Here is a 25024-nt window from a genome sequence, read left to right as displayed (position 1 = left end):
CACACATACCTGAGGCGTGGGCGTCGGTGGTGTTGTACTCTCCATCTTCCAGGTCGAGCTCGCGGGTGTCCAGCGTCTCCATGATGTCGGTCATATCGTTGGCAACCAGCTGCAGGGTGCTGGAGGTCGGCTCGGTCTGCCGCAACATGGCTAGCACTCGGTCTGGAGCCCGGGGCTCACCTGGAGAGACAGGTAAGGAGGGGAAGAGGGTGTTAAACCAAAAGATAGGGAGTCAAATCACATCCTTTCTTTTTCCTGTGCTTATCCAGGCCACTCACAACCAGACGCTCCTCCTGGAAGATCCCACGACAGACAATTTTTGGCTCCATTTGTCAGCACTATCACAAAAACCAAGTATCTCATCCGTCATCATTCACTCTCTTTCTGTCTTTTTAAGTCTCCTTTTAACGTCGTCTTTAGCTCTCCGTCTTCCTCCCCTCGCTCTCTCTACATCCAGCTGTTTTACCGTCACACCCTGCAGCTACTTCCATCAATCCATCTCTTCCTCTCGCTCCATCGCAGCCTCACATCACCAAGAGACACCAATCCAAACAGACGGATTATTAGAGGAGCAGCACAGGAAGCGGAGGAGCGTTTCAACCACATTCCTCAGTATAATAAGTGTGTGTGTGTGTGTGTGTGTGTGTCTGTGTAGAAACAGGTCAAACGGTGTTCGTGTGTGCTCCCGTGAATGACGAGGATTAACTGGAGGGATTTCCACTCTAACTGACCCAGAAACATGAATGAGATGAGTCATGTTGGGTGAAACACGGAGAGAGAGACAGTGATGACAACACCCAGACTAACAAGTAAATATGTCTTCCGTCACTAATGAGGCGCTAAAACCTGAGAGCCAATCAGAAACAAGCTGCTACAGGAGCTTGAAGGTTTCAGGGAAACCACAGTGGTACAAAGTAACTAAGTACATTTACTCAGGGGCTGTACTTGAGTACAAATATGAGGTACTTGTTCTTTACTTGAGTATGCTCTTTTCATACTATATTTTACCCCACTAGGCGACATCTCAGAGGCGATCCTGTATATTTTACTCCACTACATTTATCTGACGGCTTTAGTTACAAAATAAGCAAGCTACAATAACGCTCACGGCGTTTAGCGTGCAATAAGTACACTTTTCTTCCGCGTGTCTTTTGTACGTCATGTATCCTGTACTGACTGCAATATGAGCGCATCTGCGTATAAATGCTACGGTAAGAGTTATTGTCGTAGTATAAAAATGGGATGGAACACAAAACACAACAAACACAGGAGACCCGTGTTTGACACCGTTGTGGCCCGGCGTGTTTTTTGTTGACTTTTGTGGCGTGTTTTCCGTAGCCGTTTCCTTTCGTATTTTACTTAGTTTACGTACATATTTTAAGCATAACCATGACGTTTTCCCTTTACCTAACAAAGTGGTTTTCTTGCTTGAACCGCAGACATTTGCATGGCGTACAAATGATGCGAAAACGCTAAAATGCATACTCATGACATGCGAAATGTCCGTGTAATGTCGTGGTAGTTATACGCCTTCCAGTGAGGCCGGGTTGCATTAAGATTTCTGCACTCAAAACATACGAAGAAGATCTTATCAAATATGTTTTGTTATCAATTAAACTACCCAACAGTTTATATAAATACAGCTGAAACGATTAGTCGTTAATCAATTAGTGGATTGAAAGAAAACTAATTGGAAACCTATTGATCAACTAAAGACCAAAACATTTCATGGTTCCAGCTTCACTGATGTGAAGATTTGATGCTTTTCCTTTTTATTTAAATCTATTATACATAATTTTAGAGTTTAGTTTTATTTATTTTAGCTGAAACAAGCAGAAGTCTGTCTGAGTAGATCTCTCCTGTAGGAGGTTTAGTATTTCCTGCTTCTCAGAACTTTCTAAGAAAACAAGAGTTGGTGTTTTGGTTGATCAAAGAGTTGTGCTGCGGTTTGACTGCGGTCTGTCTGCTTTCACTTCCTCCTCCAGATAACAACACCACCAACCACAGCGCGCGGCGACGCCGTCCCATAACCAGGAAACCAACAGCTCTGAACTCCACAGAGGCTCCGCTGAGTTACAGAAGTCTCTTTCCCAATGAAAGTCTATGGGAAAAAGTACTTTTGGGCCTGATGGCATCACGTGACGGACACGGAAGTTGCAGTACCGCCGTTTGGCCACTACAAAAGTTGGGATCGACGACTGGCGCTCTTCCTGGGGGCTTGAACTGCAGACGTTTGTGTGGCGTCCAAATGACACACGAAACGCTGAAATGAAAACTCATGACACACTGAAAGTCTGTGTAATGTCATTGTATTTATACGCCTTCCTGTGACACCGGGTTGTTAAAATATCTATATACGGTAAACTGTATTGACCTTACCCTTCCGTGCACTGTTACCTCACATTCAGGTCATGCATCTCTTTGCAAACTCAAACAAACTAGATGCAAATGCAGAAACCTTTACTGTTCTAACACGAGGCTGCAAACACATTTGGTTGTACAGTCCAAACACACACACACACACACACACACACAGAGTATGCACTGTAGCATGCAAAGTATGCACGGCATTAAGATCCTGTGTGTCACTGTTGTACTGAAACTATGTGACGGAGAAATGTGTGTGAAAGTGCGTCTGAGGTGTGTCTGCAGACTTCTAACAATAGATCCTGGAGGAACCGGTGATGCTGGAGATTTAAAAAATAACCATCAGAAATAAAAGTAAAGGAGGGAAAGATGCTCGTTATTCTCCTGGTTTATGTTTCTCTGCAGAAAGCGTTACTGTAACACGCTCATTTACACTCGTATGTCTGTGAGGGAATAATGTTATCAGCACTAATGAAACACACTTGACCCTTTTTCTCCACATTTGAACTAGATGTGAAAACAAAGAGTGAAACTTGTGAGTCGTTTCAATACGCCGTTTCGTTTTTCACTTCCTGTTCAAGAGCTTTTTAAGGAGGAATTCGAGGACTCAAAACTAGAGCTGGGCAATATATCCATATTATATTGATATCAGCCTCGGACTCGATTTATTTTCTATGTATTTATGAGTGTATTTTGCCCTTTTTTTGAGTTGAGAGCTAACAGGAAACGCTGGCAACACTGAAAACTCATCTAATTTAAAAAATGTATATCACCTAATATTTATAATCTGATTCTGGGACACATTTTGGTATTGAAATGTCACTTATTCAATAAAAAATGCGAAGGGATAGCCTGTAGTCCAGGATGTTGGTTCATGACTATTTCAATACATGAATTATATGAAGAGATAAAGTATTGCTCAACTATATTTTTCATTTTCCTTCAGTGTTTTTCCTTCGCTCACTAAAAACAGACTTATTTGTGTTCTTCAGGGTGTTGACGTGAACTTCTTAAAGTGGCGTAAAGTTTCTTTGTTTCTCACCATAAAGCAAAGTGTGAATCCTTGAAGGCTAACGAACATGTTGACTTCTTCATAAAACTGTTAAAACCTGAATGTTTACTTGGAGACAGTCCTCTGAGAAAACAGGGACCGACTCTGCTGAGCACTAAGAGTGGTCGAACTAGGGCAGAACAATTAATCAAATATTAATCTCAATCATGATTTTGGCTTCCAATTGCCTGCGATATGTAAGAGATAATGTACAGCGAGCCGGTCATTGTTGTGAAAGAATCCCCGACAGGGCGATGCTGCACGTCTCTCATCGCCCTGAAGGGGATTCTTTCACAACAATGACCGGCTCGCTGTACATTATCCCACTTATTACACGGCTACTTAGTGAAGAAATCAATATTTTGACACAGAAACGGTCGACCAGAGTCCAACATTAGACCTGCGCCCATAGCAACGGTCTGTTGTACATAGCAACGGTCTGTTGTACATAGCTACGTTCTATTATACACAGCAACGGTCTGCTATACATATCAACAGTCTGCTATACAGAAATTACAGACCACAGAATGTTGTGATTGACCATCAGAATTGAGTATTCAACACAGCCTTGTAATAATGACGTTTAAAATGCGTGCTTCGGTCATAGAAAACTCTGCTGCATATCAAGTCAAGCACTTCCTAAACTTCCTAAACGTACTTCCTGTTAGTTTAGGAGGTTTAGTTTAACCCCTAACCCTAACCCTAACAGCCAGTCACCAGCCAGTGATCGAGATGTTTTGACTTCACTTTAAGGAGCCGTCATGCCGCTGTGCGTGCACACTACAGCAGCAGCCTCAGAGAAACTTTCCTGATGCAGCTGCAGTCCGGCGTAGAAGAGTAATATACTCTATTACTCGTGTCTCCCGGGGGATTCAACTCAATGGGCCGGAGACGGAGGATCCTCTCCCCGGTGCTGGCTGGCCCTCGTATGGCACATTTCCATGAGCCTCACAGCCTTAAATTGTTTACAAGAGCACATTCATAGATCTAGCCTCTTAATTTAGATTGATGCATTTAACTTTAAAGTACAGCCTACAAAATTTAGGGTGAATATTCCTGTATTTTTCACAATATATATCACAGAAAACAAAATTTAATATATTTTAATTTCATTATTTTATAATATTTATAATATTTTTAATTATTTTATTTAATATTTAAAATATTTTTTCCAACACTGTGCAGCCCTAATTTGTACAACATGGAAGTGAAAGCAGCGCTCTGTTTATTTAAATGTGACAATAAAAGTATTTTGTCGCTAAAATCAATGAATAATCGTGATCTCAATATCGATCTAAATAATCGTGATTATGATTTTGGCCAGAATCGTGCCGCTCTATAAGCAGGTAGTGTACCAGAACTTGCTGCTGCTGGAAACACTGAGACTGAACCAGAACCAGACGCTTAATGTGCCGCACAAACAAAACAAAGAGGCTGAAACGCTCTGCAGAGCTGCAGAGTTGAGATCAGAACTACAGTCGACCCCTTTCACATTACATTAGATTCAACGTTAATATAAATTATACATTAATAACGGAGCTGCCAGGCTGAAGCCTTTTAAGGATATTTTACTGAGGACTTGACCCGAGTTAAATCTTACGTGACTATAACAGGAAACTGAGCTGGAAGGTTCACTGTTGACCTTGGAAATAACAAAAATATTTTAAGGTGATTAATGCAGGAAGTGGCCGGTGTGTGTGTGTGTGTGTGTGTGTGTGTGTGTGTGTGTGTGTGTACATTATGCCCAGCCCAGTGAGCACTCACATTAATTGGGTACAGTGAGGACCATATCGCCCCCCCCAAACTGCATCACTCGCCAGCCAGTTGGCAGGCTGCTGAGTCACAAACACACACACACACACACACACACACACACACACACACTCATGCAATCAGGCTGATTCACACACAAAATCCTCTTTCTTCCTCTTTTCTTTAACTTCTGTAACTTCTTACTTCACACACTGAAGTATTTTACGTCATCCTCTCTGATGGTTCGTGTCCACAGGGGCGTTTTTTTTCCCAGCGTTGGACGCTTGATGGGCTGCCACTACACATAAAGGAACTCGGCTCCTGATTTTCTTCTCTTATATCACGAAAATAGTTCATCAAAATGTGTTTCTGAAAACATTTTATGCGAGAAATAAGCCGAGCAGTTGCTGAATCTGTCTTTAGATCGACAACGGTTAGTTTAAAAGTTTCTAATGGTACGTGTCCACACAGCCTCCATCCTTTCCACGCTTCCCATTCATTGGCGGCGCGATTCGAGAGACAGGGCGTTACGTCGGCCGCTCCTCATTTGCATAAAGTTGAGGTCTAGTTTACTTTATGCAAATCAGGGGCGTCCGGCTCGACTCGTCGTCTCTGGGAACTCCCGAGAAACTTTTAAAATAAATATCGTCGCTCCAAAATAAAGACAGATTCATGAACTGCACGGCTTATTTCTCTCAGATGTTTTCAGAAACACATTTCGGTGAACTATTTTCGCGTGGTGGAGCAGCCCACGGAGTGAAAGCGTTCGTCCAATCAGTTGTCGAGTGTGTTGTGTCTCGTGGCAGCCCACCAAGTGTCCAATGCTGGGAAGCGAAGCGATCCCTCGCGGTAAAAAACGCCCTGGTGGACACGTACCATAAGAAGTTTCCAGAGGCGGCGAGTCGCGCCGGACGCCCCCTGATTTGCAAAAAGCAGCCTAGACCTCAACTTTATGCAAATGAGGAGCGGCTAACATGACGCCCCGTCTCTCGAGTTGCGTCACCACGCTACCAGAATGCATTGCATGGCTGCTTACATAGACAATGAATGGGAAGCGTGGAAAGGACGGAGGCTGTGAACACGTACCATCAGACTTCTCTAAGTCCTCAGTAATCAATAACAGTCATTAACAGGTAAAAATAGCAGATATTTGATGGATCCTGCGTCTTAAATTAGGCCAGATAACGTTAAAACATGGTCGCCCAGACAGACGGGTCGCAGCAGAGAAGACTCCAGATTGATCCCGTGCATCTCATCAGTCATTTCATTGTGCAATGAATTAGAGATCCTGATTAATAAATCTGTTTGTGCACGTCTGAAACACACCCAGACACTAAATGTGAATGCAAGCATGCAGGAAACAAGCAGAAAATCATATACAAGTTTTACAACTATAGGCAGAAAAGGCATTCTGTGGAGCGTTTTGGCATCCTGAAGCGCTCACTTGGCTCGTTTCTGAGACACTAAAAACACCCAAGAAACCTTCAAACTGAAGTATGGTCTGAACTCCATTTAGGTTTTACTGTTCGAGCCTTTGTGAAACTAAATAATCGATTTCAAGACGTTTACTTGTGCTGGATTTATTGTTATTTCTCATATTTTAGAGTAAAGCTCGAGAGATAAAACGTCTGATGATAGTCGGTGTTAAACATTCAGCACGGCTCCCCATAGGACATTTTGCACAAATGCAAATTGCCTAGAAGGTAAAGTATAATCTAAACAAAACACAAAGATCCCGACTGTATGTGCCCAGTTACGCTCAGGAATATTACCATCAGCCTGAGAGACTGGCTGTCCAGAGGAGGACAGACTGTTTGTTGTTTTACTGTCCTGTCTGCCAGGACATAAAGGACGCACTTTCTTTTGGCTGGATGAAGATGAAAAACTTGAGTTGTGCTTCAGGAGGGGAACCTTTTTTTTGTGATTTAATTCGTCAAATTTTGGGAGAGAAGGCAGAATATTTTGTGTAAGACGGAGCGGTAAAATAACCTGTAATTACCTCCGCCAAGGCCGAATGCCAGGAAGGAGGTTATGTTTTCACCGGCGTTGGTTTGTTTGTTTGTCTGTCTTATTTATTTACTCTTCTGTTTAATTTTCCCTTTTATTTATTTATATATTTATTTTAATTAATATTTAAATGTATTTATTTATTCATGCATTTATTTATTTATGTATTTGAATTAATATTTAAATTTATTTATTTATTTTTGCATTTATTTTTTATTTATTTTTGCATTTATTTTCTATTTATTTTTAAATGTGTGTATCAATTTATGTATTTATTATTTATTTACGCATGCATGATTTTCCCTTTGCATTTCACCCTTTATTTATTTCCCCAAGCTTATTTATTTCTGTATTCTTTTCTTTATACTTTATACAGCAACCTATTCATTTAAAGGTGTTATTGATAACATTTTGATGTAGATGTGCTGTGAGCTCTGATCTGTTTTTAAAGTCACGCACCTTGTCTGTCGGCGTGTGATACCGCCGCACAAGGCACCCTTGAGCGACGGTATTTGATGCCCTGGGAATGAGAACGGGCCGGAGTGACAGTGATTTTAACACGTTGATACAGATCGAATGTTTACATCTTTTCTATGTTCGAATGGTAGTTGGGATGTTGAAGTGACCGCTCTGATAGAAGATAAGTAAGGGACAATGTACAGCGAGACGGTCTTGTTGTGATGCTGCACCCCGACGCGGAGCAAAGGGTTCTCTCATCCCCCTGAAGGGGATTCCTTCACAACAATGACCCGCTAGCTGAACATTATCCTGCTTATTACACGGCTACCTACTGAAGAAATCAATAATTTGACACAAAAACGGTTCTCCAGAGTCCGACATCAGAGCTGCGCCACTATGGTCTGTAATAAAGAAATTACAGAACGCCATGATTCCGTGAAAAAATCCAATTCAGGTCAGTCAGACTCAATTTGAAGACGTTACTTTGAGCTCTGAGAACTTGTGATGACATTTATTGTTATTTTTGATATTTTACAGTCGAGAAGACTCGTCGAAAAACTTAATTTTAACTTTTAAATTACAGTTTCTTGCAACATTCTGCAGCACACACACACTCCGGAAACTGGAAACCAGCAACAGGCTGGAAAACACTGTATTATACAATAGCAGGAGGTGCATGAACTTCCTTTTCCTCACACACACACACACACACACACACACACACACTTGAGACAGCAGTGACGGCATCCACTGACCTGAGCCCGTGGAGGCTGAGGGCAGCCCATCATCATCATCATCATCATCATCATCATCATCATCACTTCCCTGAACTGTCTCCGTCAGGACACTCACTCAAAAACACAAAACAAGAAGCCGCCGCTCTCCTGCAGCGTCTCTTCTCTTTTAACCTCCTCACACACCCTCTCTCTCTCTCTCTCTCTCTCTCTCTCTGCAACACACACACACACACACTCACACACACATCCACACACACATCCACAGAGCCCCTCCACAGACAGTCAGGCCGGGAGGTTGAGAGCGGAGTGCAGCAGCGACGCAGACGGAGGAGGGGAAGATTCAAAGAGGCGGGATGCAGAGAGGAGGGAGGAGATGTGATTGGCTTAAAGGCAGCCAATGAGAGAGCGAGAGAGAGAGAGGGGGGACGTCCTGTTTGAGGCACCTGTCTCTGTGTTAAAGTGTTAAAGTGCCATTTTAAGAAACTTCCACCAACTTTCTCTTATCTTATCTCCATTTATCGATGAGACAGAAAATGAACCTGCAACTGTTTAGATAATTGATTAATCGTTAAAGTAATTTTTCATGCAAAAATAACAAATATTCCTTTAGTCTAGGTTGTAAAATGTGGTGATTTACGACTTTTCTTTGTCTTATGTGACAGTAAGTGAGACTATATTTGGGTTTTTGGTCAAACAAAACAATAAAGTTGAAGACTGTGGGCTTCAGGAAAATGTTCAGACATTAATCAACATCAACACGACTCAAGAAAACAATCGGCAGATGAATCAATAATAGAAATAATTGTTGGTTGCAGCCCTGATTCAATCTTCATCGTAACATCTCACTATGGATGACGGAATCTGCCAAAATCAAAAATAAATGAATAAATGACTTGATAAATAAATAGTCATTAAATGCAGCAAAAGTCAAATTAAAAATAAATGTAGCAATTAATTAATTGATAAAATGTGACATAAATTGATATTTCTGTTTTAATTTTACTTATTATTTTATTATTTATTACTTTATTTATTTATCTTTGTATTTATTCACTTATTTATCTACTCTTCTGTTTAATTTTCCCTTTTATTTATTTATGTATTTATTTTAATTAATATTTAAATTGATTTATTTATTTTTGCATGTATTTTCTATTTATTTTTAAATGTGTGTATTCATTTATGTATTTATTTATTTATTCATGCATGATTTTCTTTGCAATTTTTTAATAATTCAGTCAAAATGTCAGAAAATTTTGAAAAAATGCCCATTACAATTTCCTAAAGGCGAAGAGGACGTCTTCAAATGTCTTGTTTTGTCCAAGACCCCAAAATATTCAGTTTACTATGCTGTATATATGAGAAAATGTTTGGCTCAAACAGGTAATCTAGTCCAATTAAAGAGGCCTGGGTCTTATTTGTCTCGGTTCACAAGGTCACCAGTAGAGGTCACGGATAAATGAATTCTCCTGAGAACATTTATGAGGTTATAAAGGCTCCCGACTCCTCTGAGGATGTCCACGTGTGAGAGGAAACACAAAACAGAATCAGAAGTTCATGACACCAACATGCACATGTTGAATGTTTCTGTGAGTAAATGTTGGTTTTGTAAATTGGCTGAACCGGTGTGGAGTTTACAGAAGTGAGTGAGAGCGAAGCTGGAGGACCGAGAGCGTCTCCTCGCCCCGAGTCGAGTCAATCAGGCCGCCATGACTCAATGTTGACATACCAGAGACGGACCAAAGCATTCAGACTCCCACCAGCGTGTGAGCACTGAGGCAAAGACACACGAGCTTTCACAATACTAGCTGAAGGGGGAAACGGGTTGTTCTTATAGTGGTATGTAGTTTCTCTCTGGAGTCTGGTAGGTGTCACAGAGGGAAAGTAGTTCCTGCCCTAAAACTACAAATCATTTCCTAAAAATGACTCATTTACGCACTCAGTATACTTGTTTCCTCCCTTCACTTCACTATTTCAGTCTCTCAAATTAATAATTAACACCCTCAAATTACTAAATTGTGCCCTCATACTATTTAATTTGATATGTGCATCGACCCAAAACCATGAAGTCCTCCAGATCTTTGAAGTCTGGTTTTTATGAGCTGGATGATGAATCATTAAATCCTGAAGGTGAAATTATCTTTTATCAAGTAAAACGGTTAAAGGAATGTGAAAGAGAGCACGGTTATGTGTTTAACGTCCATATTTCAGTCCAACATCACAGTAAAACACAATCTTCTTTTAGGATGTCATTTTTATCAGGTCCCAACGTTATATGTCTGTATATGTATAGAGTTTTTATGTGCTTATGTTTGGTGAAGTGTATGGGTATATATATGTTCATACTGTGTTTGTGCATGCATCTATTTATTTATACACGTTTATGTGTGTATATATATATTTGTTTTTATAACCTTTTTCTGCCATTTTACTACTTTATTATTATTATTGATATGTTCTGTGATGTTCTGTTTTAACAGTTACCTTATTATATACTTTACTTATCTGCTTTTATTGTCTTGTTGAAGCACTTCGTAACATCGGTTTTGAAAAGTGCTATACAAATAAATGTATTATTATTATTATTATTATTATTATTATTATTATTATCACATTAACACCATGTTCACCATCTAACTTTAGCGTATCAGCATGCTAACCTGTGCAATTTAGCAAGTATACAGCTGCGGCTGGTGGGAATGTCTTTAGTTCTGCAGGTATTTGGTCATAAACTTAAGGATATGGACAAATTAAAATGTTGACCTGATGATGGCGCTAGATGAAAAGTCATGTGGTCACCAAAGTCAATACTTGTATTAATAAAATGCTTGTTTTTAGGCTTTGAATATCTTGAAAAACTTTGCCCACTGAGGTGCCTCCTGAGCTGCAGACTGGAGAATTTGCAGCACAGGAAAGACGAAAAGTCACAGGACGATGTGAAATACAATACTGAAATACGAACATCTGAGTAAACACTCCAGGCTCTTAAAATATGGAAGTTATAGTAGTCAACAGAGTAGTTTCTGCACAAACTGAAAGGCCCTAAAAACAACAATTATTTTGTACAGAACTTCTCTTAAAAGCAGAGTTCAAGTGCATGACAAAAATACCCCCAAACCATTAACATTACTGTAAATTAACACATGAAATACACAAGATTACACCAGAAACAAAGATGCATACAGTACTCTAAGTACATTTTACAAAGTGAGTTAAGCTGCCACAGGCGGGTGAAGCAGCAGTTTCCTGCTCCTGATCAATACGGTGCATCAGCTGCTCATTAAGTAGCAATCATCTCCACCATTAATATTAACTGTCATCTTAATGATTGTTCCTGTTGGATCTTACATTGCTCAGCGTTCATCTTCTTTGTTTTACAGCAGCTGGTTTCCTCTGCTTTACTTCGTGCATGATTAAGGGGGAAACTAAGGCATCAAAACTCAATAAAACACAACAGATATATACTGGAATCATCACTTTTTTTCCTCCAAAATGCTGCATGTTTAATTACTGGAAATCAAAGCCTCTTCTTCTCAGTCTAAGACAGTTAACTGTTCAGATGATTTACCTCCAGAACAAACAGGTTTCTATCTCCACACATGAGTGGTGGCGTGCTGCTGCTGCAGGATGGCAGGACGCCAGCGCCAACGTGACTCAGAGAAAATCACATACATGTGGAGAATAAACTAAAACATAATGACTCAAACCGCCTCTGACAGTCCTGACCTGACTGACAGCTGATAATACAGAGTAATGTCTCTGATGTGGGATGTTTGCAGGTGAGAAATTACACTTAAACTGAACACTAACACAGTAAAGACATTGTGACACTGCCACCTAGTGGTCAGCTCTGTCGACTGCATCAATGCAGATGATTCTGCAGATGATCTTAGTGGAGGAAGAAACACTAAACACTGAGTTACAATACAGATCCTGCATTTAAGATTTAATTTAAAGGGTCAGTTCACCCAAACCACAGGTCAGCAACCTTTACTATCAAAAGAGACATTTTAAGCAAAACAAAATAAGTATATAATGTATAAGTCTAATGCAGTGAGGGCCAAAGTGCACATGTACTACGGAGTATTAGGACCACATTGAGGGAAAAAACATCTGAGATTTCCAGAATAAAATCAGAATATTACGAGAAAAAAAGTTGTAATATTACGAGAATAAAGTCATAACTTTACAAGAAAAAAAGAAAATAACACGTAAAATTATAATTTAATTAATATTTATAATATTATGACTTTATTCTCGTAATATTAGATTTATTTTTCTTCCTCAATGTGGCCCTAATACTCCGTCGTACCGTCGTACCATAGACCTACAACAATGATAAATAAAAATGAAAATGTAAACAAGAAACATTTATTTATTTCCATTTTTAACAATCCACAGTGAGCCACTGGAGAGGAGCTGAAGAGCTGCATGTTGCTGACCTCTGACCCAAACTGACAAAACAATGTTATCTGTCTTCCCTCCAGTGTGAACTACATACTGAAGTTCTGCTGGTGGTTTTGTGTCTCTTTCTGCTCTCAGTCTGGGGGTCTATAGCTCCTCTGTAGGAGAGATCTTTACATGTTTGAGCCCAAAGGCATGAACACTAATAATCTGTCCATGTGAGAGAGAGAGAGAGAGAGAGAGAGAGAGCGTCCTGACTGGTGTCTTGTGTTTTAGCATCCACGTCGGACAGTTTGACAAATGCAAACTGACATCATGTGACTGTCGGTTTGCAACACACTTCCTGTTTCTTGCGCTGTAAACTGTGTGTGTAATCCACACAGTGTTATTACAGTGTTATTATTACAGTGTTATTATTACAGTGTTATTATTACAGTGTGTCAGGGCCGGTAAGGTAAACCCCCTTTCTCTTAAGGATTACTGAGAAGTTTCTTGGATTACAGAGCTCCTCTTGTTTAGGACGCAGCTTGTTAGTCATCAGGTGATGGTAATTTCCTGACCTGCTCAACTGCATGACTCAATTTAAATGCTTTCACCAGCCCAACCAGTGGCACAACACACTGTCAGTGTGTGTGAATGACATTTGAGGCATTCAGCTGACACTCCCACAACGTCCCAAATCACCACTATGAGGAAGCTCTACAGGCCACTGAAATACCACGAAAACACCAGCGTTGTGTTGCACTAACAAACAGATTACCGGCCCGGTCGGGACAAGTGTGTCTCGTAGCGATCAGAATAAAAAAGACATGTTTCTTCTGCTGAGATAAACCACAAGATGATATAAATGTGTCGCCCTCAGAGTCTGTTAACACAGCGGTAACTACCAGATTAATATCTCTGATTGTGTTACGACATCGGGGCGATGAAAGCATGAACGCTTTATGGCAACTTTGATTGCAAAAACTATTACAAAAACTATTACCATGATATTATGATAGTTAATGGACTTCATCTGCTGTATTCTATCTGAACTGGGGATGCAACTAATGATTATTTTCATTGTTAATTAATCTGTTGATTATTTTCTTGATGAATAAATTAGTTGTTTGGTTTATAAAATAAAGAAAAAAAGGTGAAAAATGTTGATCAGTGTTTCCCAAAGAGCCCAAGACGACGTCCTCAAATGTCTTGTTTTGTCCTCAACTCAAAGATATTCAGTTTACCGTCATAGAGGAGTAAAGAAACCAGAAAATATTCACATTTAAGAAGCTGCAATGAGAGAATTTCCTTGAAAAATGACTCAAACCGATTAATCCATTATAAAAATAGTCGGTGATTAATTTAATAGTCGACAACTAATCGATTAATCGTTGCAGCTCTAGTCTGAGCAACAGTAGAGCTGTCAGTATACTCCACCAGAGCTTGTCAGATAGTTGAATAGCTTCAGGAACCCCCTTTGTGACGTCAGATTAGGGGGGGCTCTGTCCGACGTTGTGATTGGTCGGGCTGTAACGGTTTGTGTATTCGTACCAAACATTCACGGTCCGGTGCACGCTGCTGAACGCAGAATACACGGTATGTAGTTTGATGCACGTAATGTGAAACCAAAGTTCACAAGCACAGACTGTTTGCTGTTTGTTGTTAGCAACATGTCCTGAGATTAGTCACTGTGTCAGTCACACTATGAAACGCAAATGAAACGCTGGAGCTGCTTCCCGGTCAGCAACAATAACGGAGAGAGTTGTGTATAAAGGTCCTGACACACCAAGCCGGCAGTCAGCCGTCGCACAGTTTCGGGCCGTCGGTGAGCGTCTGTCGGTCTAGTTTTTGCGGTGTGTCCCGCACCGTCGCCTCTAGTCTGCCCGTGTTGGAGGCTTTTCAGCCGATTCAGCATGTTGAAACAGCGGCGGAGCTCATCGGTGAGAGAAACCACTCTGATTGGCTGTTCATCTTAAACGAATCAGTGCACGAGAAACACAGAAGGTTCTTCATCTTCGTCTGATCGTCCCAACACACGGATATTTTCACAGCGACATGAACATCTGAAATGAAGCTAACTGGTGAGTGAGAGTGGTGTGAAAAAGGTCGACAGATACCGCTTTGTTTCATGTACGTATCATAACATCGGCTTGTATATCCGCCGTCCTCACTCTTCCGGTTTCCCCTTTTGGGCTTCACAATGGCTCTTCACAAACCTACGGGCGACGTCACGGAGACTGCGTCCAAATGTTTGTACAGTGTATGGTTTAAACATGCAGAGAGAGAGATGCACGTCTTGTAACACGATGACTTTAAGATCACTGTAATGAATTTAATATCTCAATCAAGCGAGAATCCATCATCCAGTTGGAAAGTGCATCGGTGTTGGAAGCCATAACAAATACCTTAAATGTGTAATTTGCACATCAAGAGCGACAACAAACCTGTTGCTTCAGTAAAAAACCAGCAGCAGATTAAACACTGTGTCTCTGACTGTTAAAGTTTGCTCATGGTGGAGCGCCGGATTCAATAAACCGTCTACTTCCTTCTGATTAGCGACTGTTTAGAATGTAAACAGACACTTTATCCTATAATCTCATTAAACGATCGCATACTGGAAACACTTTCATGGGGATTTATTTCATCTGAAAAGCAACTAAAGACTGTAGATGTTGTTGCTGATGAAACGGCAGCCTCTTCAGATCCTGACATGATGGAGATGAAGTGAGAGATGCTTTTATCCGGCGGGAAGCTTCTTCTTCAGAGAGTTAACTCAACTCGACACGCTGCTGCAGTGAAGGTCAAACCTGTGACCTTTTGGTTACACAATAATCTCTTTAACCCCTGAACCACAGTCACTTTGTGTTTGTGTAACACAGATTTAAGCTTTTTCTCCTCGTTCACAGTCCAGAAATATGATTTTACTACCTTACACTGCATTTTGGTGAGTGATTTGTTGCTTTCAAGGGTTGTTCAAAGACTTTAAAGGTGTTTATTTATGAAATTCAAGGACTGACAATCAACATGTTTCAGCTAAAACAATTCAGACTTCATAGAATAGTGAAATCATCTTCAGGACTTCTGCTATATGCTAGTATTTTAATATAATGGCCAAAAGTGTGTGAACATCTGTCACAGTGCTGAGCTGCATCTCAAATTAATCTCCAGGTTCCCAGCTTTCAGATGATGTACTACACTTCTATGTGTTGTCTACTGCTGAGCTGCTATCTCCCCCTAAAGACCCCCTGGACCTCCCTAGAACAGAGAGAAATGGGTCGTGCTATTTATACGCCTTTCCATGAGATCACGTTGGTCCACATGTGTAGCTTTGGTCAACCCCGTCCAACACCTTTGGGATGAACTGGAGACCTGATCAACAACGTCAGGGTTGGACCAAATCCCTGCAGCCGGTTCTACAGCTGTGCAATTAATCAAATTTCAATTACGATTTCGGCTTCCAACAATTATGAAAACAAGATAATCAACATAAAACGATTATTGTCCCGCATTCCGCTTCACATGACGCTCTTGCTTAGTCTTGTGTTATAAATCCAGCGCACCCTTTTCCTTTATCCGCAGTGTACGTTCGCCCCACTCAGTGGGTCAGGGACGGCTGCTCGGTGTGGGAGAATCCCCTCGTATTTCCTCCACGGTGGTGCTCAGCGACTGGCTCTTGGTCGGCGTGGAAAGACCCGGGGTGAAGGTGGCGCTTTACAGCAGCCCTCGCCCGGACCTCGCCGCTTGGTGCTCGCTGTGACCACTCTCCCTGCGGGGAGGGACGGAGCTCCCTGGTGACTGTCAACCGGGGCGGACCGTCCTCGATGCGGCGATGTCGGCAAACCCACTCGTCCCATCGCGTAACACGGACCCCGGGACTTTTTTGGTGTCATCACCGTTCATATCTACACAACCAATGTGTTTATGATTATAATGTTTACTAGAGCACAGCGTTCTTCATAGATTTAGCCTCCTAATTTTGCTCTCAAAGTTCACCAGATTGATTCATTTAACTTTCAAATGTAGGCGACAAAATGTTCTTTCTAAATGCAGGGTGTTGCCAAAGTTGATGAGTAATCGTGTTAAATAATCCTGAATCAATATTGACCAAAATAATTAATTGAACAGCCCTAGCAGGTTCAATATCTGGTGCAAAGTCTTCCCCCATACTGTGCACATATATGTGGCCATGTAGGTAAAAACGAATTAACATTTCTCAGTAAGCAGCGGAGGAGTTTATGTAACCCCACCTGAAGTACCTGTTCCTGTATTTTAGCATAACGCCCCCAGTGTCGCAATCACACATTCCACTATTTTTCCATTAAATATTGTGGCCTTATGAACTCGTGCATTTTCATATGTGGCTCCTCCGACTTCTTCTACAGTTTAAATTCTGCAGACATTTTATGAAGTGTTATTACTGGTGTGTGTACTTCCTGTTGGGTCTCATCGTCGGTGTCTGTTTGCTGAGTGTCCTGGCATTTCACTGCTGACAATCCTGATTAAAGGCTGGACCTCTCCCACCGCGCCCACTGCCCCTTGAGCCTCCCCATATCTGTGTATGTGTGTGTGTGTGTGTGTGTGTGTGTGTGTGTGGTATAAGAGCACACACACACGCCCACAAAGTAAATTCAAGCACTCCCTCGCTGCAGACGGTGTTTGCTGGAAGAGCCATTACGTGAATATATAATCGAACACACAGTATCCTACCTACAGTATGCACAACAATGCCAGCGCCCAGCCCGTCAGTCAGCCTCTGTGGGAGAGAACTTTGCCCCATTTAATTCATGACTAAAACATTCACACACTGGAACACAGACTGGAAGAGCAGGTCCTTCTAAAGCACACGTCACACACGTCACACGCCCATGCAGGTACAAAATAAAGACATAAGAAAACCTCTTTCTTCTTCTCTGTTTCCTCAGACTTCCTGTCCGTCACGTAACTGAGGTGTTACGACAACGACTTCGTGCCCCCAAACCCGCCTTGTTGTTGCCCCACAGGTGTTTCAGCAGGAGGACGGCGGCGTTGCAACATAAAAGGCTTTTTCTAATGTTAAAATGTTCAACAACTGAAGGATTACGACTCCAAGCTGCATTTCAGGACATATCACCAAGCTTAAACACATTGTAAAAACTTCAACTTCAGATTCTGTGGCAATTTTGGAAGATTCAGCAACTATGATGACATGTTTTGGTCAGAACTGCTCTAAAATAACCACTGAGAGGAACATTAAAGTGTCTATAACCAATATTTTTTATAATAAAAATGCTTATGATGATGTGAAATAGGGCTATTGTCATTATCAACTAATCTGCCGATTATTTTCCACATTAATTGATTAATCGTTTGGTCTATAAAATGTCAGAAAATAGTAAAAAAATATCCATCCCAGTTTCTCAAAGTCCTTAAATGTCTTGTTTTGTCAGCTCTGTTACACATAGATTTTCAGTTTAATAGGACATAAAACAAACAAACGCAGGAAATTTCCCTATTTGAGAGGCTGAAAATAGCATTTTCTACTATTGTTGCATGAAAAATGACTTAACAATTAATCGATTATCAAAATAGTTGGTGATTATTTATCTGCCATCGACTAATTGTTGCAGCTCTAATGTGAAAACAACGTGACAAAGTGAAAGTGATGAACCTTCAGAGAATCATCAGCTGAATCTGCATCATTTCGGACGATATCTTACGGAAAGTTATTTTGCTATTGTTCGTGCATTTTCCTACAAATGTCCATCAACATGAGCGATCAGTGTGTCTAAAGTCCCTGCAGTGTTAAGGCAACAAAGCTTCTTAGTTAGGTTTAGGAAAAGATCTTGGTTTGGGTTAAAATAACTACGGAAGTTGCGTTACTAAAGTACGTAAGTTTGTCATGTCTAGATGCTAAAAACGTGCAAAAACTATCAAGAGACCCGCTGCCCGACGACCTATCCTAACCAGAACCATTCGCGGTCAGGGCCTAACCTTAACCATCTCGCGAGAGTTTCCAAAATTGTGGATTACCTTCTAGACACGACAAAGGTAATTACGTGCCAAATAAGTCAACGTTGACTTCTGGTTTCACGCGGGACATGAACAGTTTCCTCCTCCCTTCTATTTTGATTTGATATCATCAACTGGGGGTTTAAGATGCATTCACACAGCTTCAGCTTCTGTTAACACCACCATTGACTTTGTGTCTGGAAAACTGCCTAAAAAACAGATGCATCACTACGCACAAGTCGTTACTCTTCTCCTCCACTCACTGTCAGATTCTAGGAACAGTGTTTCCCTCTCATTTCTAAGGTTTAAAATCTGCAAACAGTCAACGAGCAACCACAAGCAGCTGCAGTGGACGCCTGAATCAAACGCCACCTCCTCTAACATCATAATTATGAGATAAAACATAAATCTTAAGAGAGAAGAGGAATAGAAATGAGTCATCTGCTGACTAAATTGATCATAAGATATCCTGTGTCAGGATGTGGGTTACATCAGCTTTAAGTCATAATAACAAAGATAAAAATAGTTTGATTGTTCAGGGGAAAGACTGGATGACATAATGTAGTTTAGCGTCTCCAAAGTTAAATAACTGTCCAGGCAAAATTGGCCAAAAATTATGTTCTAATGTTCATTCTTAAAAAACACAGAGGTTTGAACTATTCAAAATTCCATTTAAGAACATTACGTCCAGGACACAGGACATGACGCATGATAAAATGTGGAAGATGCAAACCACTGAGGCACACCTCAAATTGATCTGTAAGATCCACATTCCCAGAAAACACCCAGAAAACAAATAAAGATTCCTCTTTTATTGCCATTATCACCGGTGACAGTTGTTCTACTCATTGTTGTATCTTGTATGAAAAGGTTGGGTGGGCCTCTCTAACATTTTAATTTATTTATACTGTACATACTGTAAAGCCCTTAATGGCAACTTGCCGTCATACATCAATTAAATTGGTCCTGTAGTCATTATTCGACTCCTTCAAGTGATCGGCTAATTTTTTTTTCTATTCAAAATGTACCTTAAAAGGGAGATTTGTCAAGTATTTAATACTCTTATCAACATGGGAGTGGACAAATATGCTGCTTTATGCAAATGTATGTATATATTTATTATTGTAAATCATTTAACAACACAAAACAATGACAGATATTGTCCAGAAACCCTCACAGGTACTGCATTTAACATAAAACAATATGCTCAAATCATAACATGTCAAACTGCAGCCCAACAGGCAACAACAGCTGTCAGTGTGTCGGTGTGCTGACTTCACTATGACTTGCCCCAAACTGCATGTGATTATCATAAAGTGGGCATGTCTGTAAAGGGGAGACTCGTGGGTACCCATAGAACCCATTTACATTCACACATCTGGAGGTCAGAGGTCAAGGGACCCCTTTGAAAATGGACATGACAGTTTTTCCTCGCCAAAATTTAGCGCAAGTTTAGAGCGTTATTTAACCTCCTTCACTACAAGCTAGTGTGACATGGTTGGTACCGATGGTTTCTTTAGGTTTTTCTAGTTTCATAATAATGTTTGAAATATATATATATATTGTCTTATTCTACCAAAATGGCCTGTGTTGAACAATAAAATATTATAAATATAACAAGCATTTTCAGTTTTTTTCTGGGTTAATAAATCACGGTATCAGATCGGATGCATTTGTGATGCTGGTATCGGTATCCTCCCTTCATGGAGGTTATAATGTTCACTTTGTGTTGACACTGTTTCAGAGATGTGTTGATCAGTGAGGGTAGACTTAACATTCTTCTTATAATGCACAATCGATAAAAAGAGCTTCACATCCCACAACGCAGCGGTTGTCCTGAGATGTTTGTCATTAGTGGCGACCCAAAGTGGTGATGACTCATTAGTGTCAGGAGGAATCTTAATGTATGAGTTTAAATGTCAGGAAACAACGTAAACAGATGAGCTATGAGGTACAACATCAAACAGCAGAAGTGGTTTTAAATATACTGTATTCTCTCTCACTGGGTTTGATGAGGAGGTGGAGGAGGAGTTGTTGGAGGAGCTGTTGGAGGTGGAGGAGGTGGAGGGGGATATAGACTGTGTGATGGACCAGCTGATTTCGAGGAAGTGGTTTTGGTATCTATGAGCGTAAATAAGGAAGAGCGGTGACAGAGTGTCTCCTCTCAGTTCAGGTCGGACCCGTTCTGGTCCTCCTCAGGAACCCTATCCTGCCGTGAGCCGCCCCCGCCGCATCCCCCGGGCCAGGGTTTGGCTACCGTGGATCATCTGATTTAAAGGTCCCATATTGTAAAAAGTGAGATTTTCATATCTTTTATATTATAAAGCAGGTTTAAATGCTTTATAAATACTGTTAAACTATCAAAACGCTCAATATACGGAGAAATACACACAGCCCGTATTCAGAAATTGTGCGTTTGAAACAAGCCGTCAGGATTTCTGTCTATTTGTGATGTCACAAATATACAATATATAGATCGTTACAGGGTTTTAAACATAAACATTCTAAATGTGCCCCAGTTTATTTCTTGTTGCAGTGTATGTAAATAACATCAGCTGACAGGAAGTAAACATGGACCCAAACTGTTGCCTAGCAACGCAATTCCGTTGCAGTTCTGTTGAAATGCACTAAAACGGAGCGTTTCAGACAGAGAGGGTGAATACAGGTATATTCAGGCTGACAGTATGAGGAAAATAAAAGGGACTGTTTGTAACTTTTTACACGTATAAATCTACCGGTTCGGGATCCCATGCGCGCTCGCGTGTGGCTACGCTGTTCAGACCGCTTTGCTGCCTGCTTGTCTTCACTCACACACCGCACTCGCTCTTGCTCCACCTCACGTTCATGCGCGCTCACTCCACACTGCAGAAGAGTTAGTTTGATTTGAGAATATCTAGTGAATGTGGAAGTGGACGTTTGCGCAGAAATAACTGCTGCAGCTCCTCCAGACCAACAGAGGTTTCCCGTGTCTTGTGAAGTGACGGGGCTCCGCAGAGAGAAACGTTATCGTCTCTAATCGGGTGCCGGTGTCTCCCTGCGGCCGCAGTCGGGAGGCGATAACGTTTCTCTTCCTGCTTCAGGACCCGCCGACCCGCTTTTCCTGCTTCAGCCCCGGAGGCTGAAGCAGGAAAAGCCAACACTAGGATCAGCATTGATTCTTGGAGAGACCTTCGTCTGGTCAGCTAACATTACTGCCAAGCAGCTGAAATATAGAGTGATATTGTGCCTTTAGCTGACGTGTGTCGCCTCACTGTTTTGAGCGATGCTCGTTCATGTCTATTTAGAGCGAGCAAGCACGAACCCGACGCTGACTTTCGTTGACTTAACGGCCACAGGTGTCGCTGTTAACAAGCTTTTCTGAAAGTTACAAATAGTCCCTTTAAAAAAAATTGTTGGTCTTATTTCAGACTAGTGGAAAGATCCAAAATGAACATGTAGGTGTTTATTTTATTTCACTTTGTCTATTTGCATCTGTAGATTTCTCCTAAATTCACCAAAAGTTAGCATTAGATAATGCCTCATTTGCATATTTAAAGGGACGTATGAACCTGAAAATTAGCTGATGTGGGACCTTTAACGCTTTAATGCAGCAGCAGCAGCAGCACGATGCTCCCTCCGGACCACTGCAGAGGACGGATGCCTTCACATGACAAAAAGACTCAACAGCAGCAGCAGCAGCGCGTCTCACATCACCGCGTCTCTCCTCTCGGGACTTTACGCACCATTACCACCAATTACGCATTGACGCACCTGCGCTGCCACAACACCAAACTTCACCAAACACTGACCTGGTTAAATAACACACACACACACACACACACACACACACACACACACACACACACACACACACACACACACACACAGCAGAAGGTAATCTGGTAAAAGATGTTTCTTACCTCCTGATGTGAACTGAAGTGACTGCAGCTGCAGGTCTGAATGAAGCAGAGCAGCGACGAGCTGGAGACCAAACCAACAGAGCAGTGAAGACAACAACAATTAGGAAATACTGGACTTCCTGTTACTCTACTGTCAAAATATAACTCCCTGTTTTAGTGTCAGTGCATCCAGAAGTTTTATCACACATCCACATGATGTCAGGACAATTTATACTTGATATTTACAGAATATATTATTATTATTACTACTATCATTATTATAATTATTATTACTATTATTAATAATAGTAATAATAATAATAATAATAATAATGATGATGATAATAATAATAATGATGATAATAATAATTGTAATAATAATTAACTAATCAATTACCAGCTGCAACATTAAAGTGATGAACACATGAATGCATCAATAATTAAATAATAATGATGATGATAATAATAATAATAATTAAACTAATTAATTAATTAATTAATTACCAATTGCAACATTAAAGTGATTGATGAATGTATCGGTAATTATAATCCAGTAATATAATATACATAATTCTGTTTCTGCAAAATTGGTACTTTTTTTTTGGTGCTTTGAGTTTATTTTGATACCCATACTTTTTACTTAAAGTTTGAAATGCAGGACTAGTAACAGAGTATTTTCACACCGTGGTATCCCTGTGGTATATTTTTACTGAAGTAAAAGATCTGAGTACTTCTTCTTCCACTTCTGCTCATCTGTTGTTCCTCTAGAGGGTTCTCTTTTATTGATTGATTGATTGTTAAATATTCTCTATTATCCAAACCGAGGACCTATAAGGGCAGCGTGTGTTGTATGTTGTATTTCTTGTGCAGCCCTCTGACTTTAGGTTTTATAAATAAAATGGACTTGACTTGCAGCTCTTTGTAAGACAACGTTGATAATAAGTGCACAAAATCAAGTGTTTTTTTTTTTTTGCTCCAGGGCCCCTGACATGTTTTATAAGGTTAAACCAGCCATGAACTTGTTTGTAAGTTTCAGTGATACCCCATCAGGTCACCTTAAAACTGATGCACATGAAGCCAAATTAATTTGCCCCTAATATCATAAGAACTTATAGCGAGCATTGTGCAAAATACTATGCTAATATAACAATGACATGAGGGCCCCACACTGAATATCACCCACTTCACACATTTTCAGTGTAATTCTTCAGTGTTTTTAACACTGTGTGTTTGTTTCAATGTCTTTTAACTACAATAATACACATACAAAAACATTAATTTAAAATATTTTTTGGTTATTTTCGCTCTTTTGTTTGTAAAACATGTAATTTGCATTGAACTTATTAAATGTAATTTGCATTGAACTCATCTGTAAAACTGAAACCAATAAACACATTTTGAAAAAGAAGAAATTTAGGTAATTTTATTTATTTATTTATTATTTTTTTATTTTTTATTTTTTATTTTTATTTTTTCAATGTTTTTATTTTTTTATTTCTTTATTTTTATTTTATTTTATTTATTTTTTATTTATTTAATTTAATTTTTATTTTTTTTATTTTATTTTTTTATTTGTGTTAAATTACCATGTTTATTTTGAAGGGGTAAATCGCCTTACTTCCGGATGCACTCTCTTTCTTTTCTCTAACTTGCTGCAGCTGATTCCAACCTGCAGTTTCCTCTGTTTTAAACCACGCCTGGAAACCTTTGTAGCTTCTTTACAGTTCACCTGTAATGACTTCAGAAATATATCATCATGCGTATATATAAAACAGAACTATAATAGAAATACCACAGTGTTATTATCAGAGGAGAGGATGTGAACTTACTGACAAACTTTAAGCCCCTGCAGGGATATTAAAGGAACATTTGACATTTTCACATCTGGGGTTCATGCACACACACGTACACACACACACACACGCACACACACACACACACACACACACACACACACACACACATACACACACACACACACACACACACACACACACACACACACACAGAGAGAGAGTTAAACACACACAGTTAATGCTCTTTTCTCTGCAGAGCTGACGTCTCCATCAGCTGAACCACATAATCAATGTGTCAGGAGCTCTGTGTTTATGTGGGAGAGAGGGAGGAAGAGGAGGAGGAGGAGGAAGAGCGGCAGCATGGCTGCTCTCAGAGTTAAACTAACTTCAGTTATATCTTTGGTGATGTGGGAGTTCATCAGATGTGCTACAGGGAGCTTCCAGGGTAATAATCACTGACTAATATATCAGCTTCTCGGAAACAGGAGCAGGAACATTGATTTATGTTGTTGCTTAGTTGACAGAATATGCTTGCTTTGTGGTTTCCAAGCCTCCAGCTGTCAAACACAGCTAATACGATTGGCACACTGCATTGCAATAGTT

General features: G+C 40.4%; 1 protein-coding gene across 2 annotated transcripts in view; it reads right to left on the bottom strand.

Annotated features, from left to right (window-relative positions):
- pld1b (phospholipase D1b) overlaps positions 1-22744 on the bottom strand; it is a 45086-nt gene extending 22342 nt beyond the window's left edge. Inside the window, exons 1-2 of one of the 2 annotated variants that reach the window (XM_074621332.1) lie at positions 22647-22744; positions 10-180 (exon numbers count right to left, since the gene is read on the bottom strand). In XM_074621332.1, the coding sequence (XP_074477433.1) occupies positions 10-148 (139 nt within the window). In that variant the 5' untranslated portion in view covers positions 149-180; positions 22647-22744. Of the gene's footprint in view, positions 1-9; positions 181-8391; positions 8504-22646 lie in introns of those variants that run through there. The other variant, XM_074621333.1, reaches the window with a different exon arrangement.
- Positions 22745-25024: the final 2280 nt, after the last annotated feature.

Source organism: Sebastes fasciatus, chromosome 21, assembly GCF_043250625.1.
Source record: "Sebastes fasciatus isolate fSebFas1 chromosome 21, fSebFas1.pri, whole genome shotgun sequence".
NCBI classification, from domain to species: domain Eukaryota; kingdom Metazoa; phylum Chordata; class Actinopteri; order Perciformes; family Sebastidae; genus Sebastes; species Sebastes fasciatus.
The sequence above is the reverse complement of the archived record's forward strand: the minus strand, read 5'-3'. Positions and strand labels throughout refer to the sequence as shown.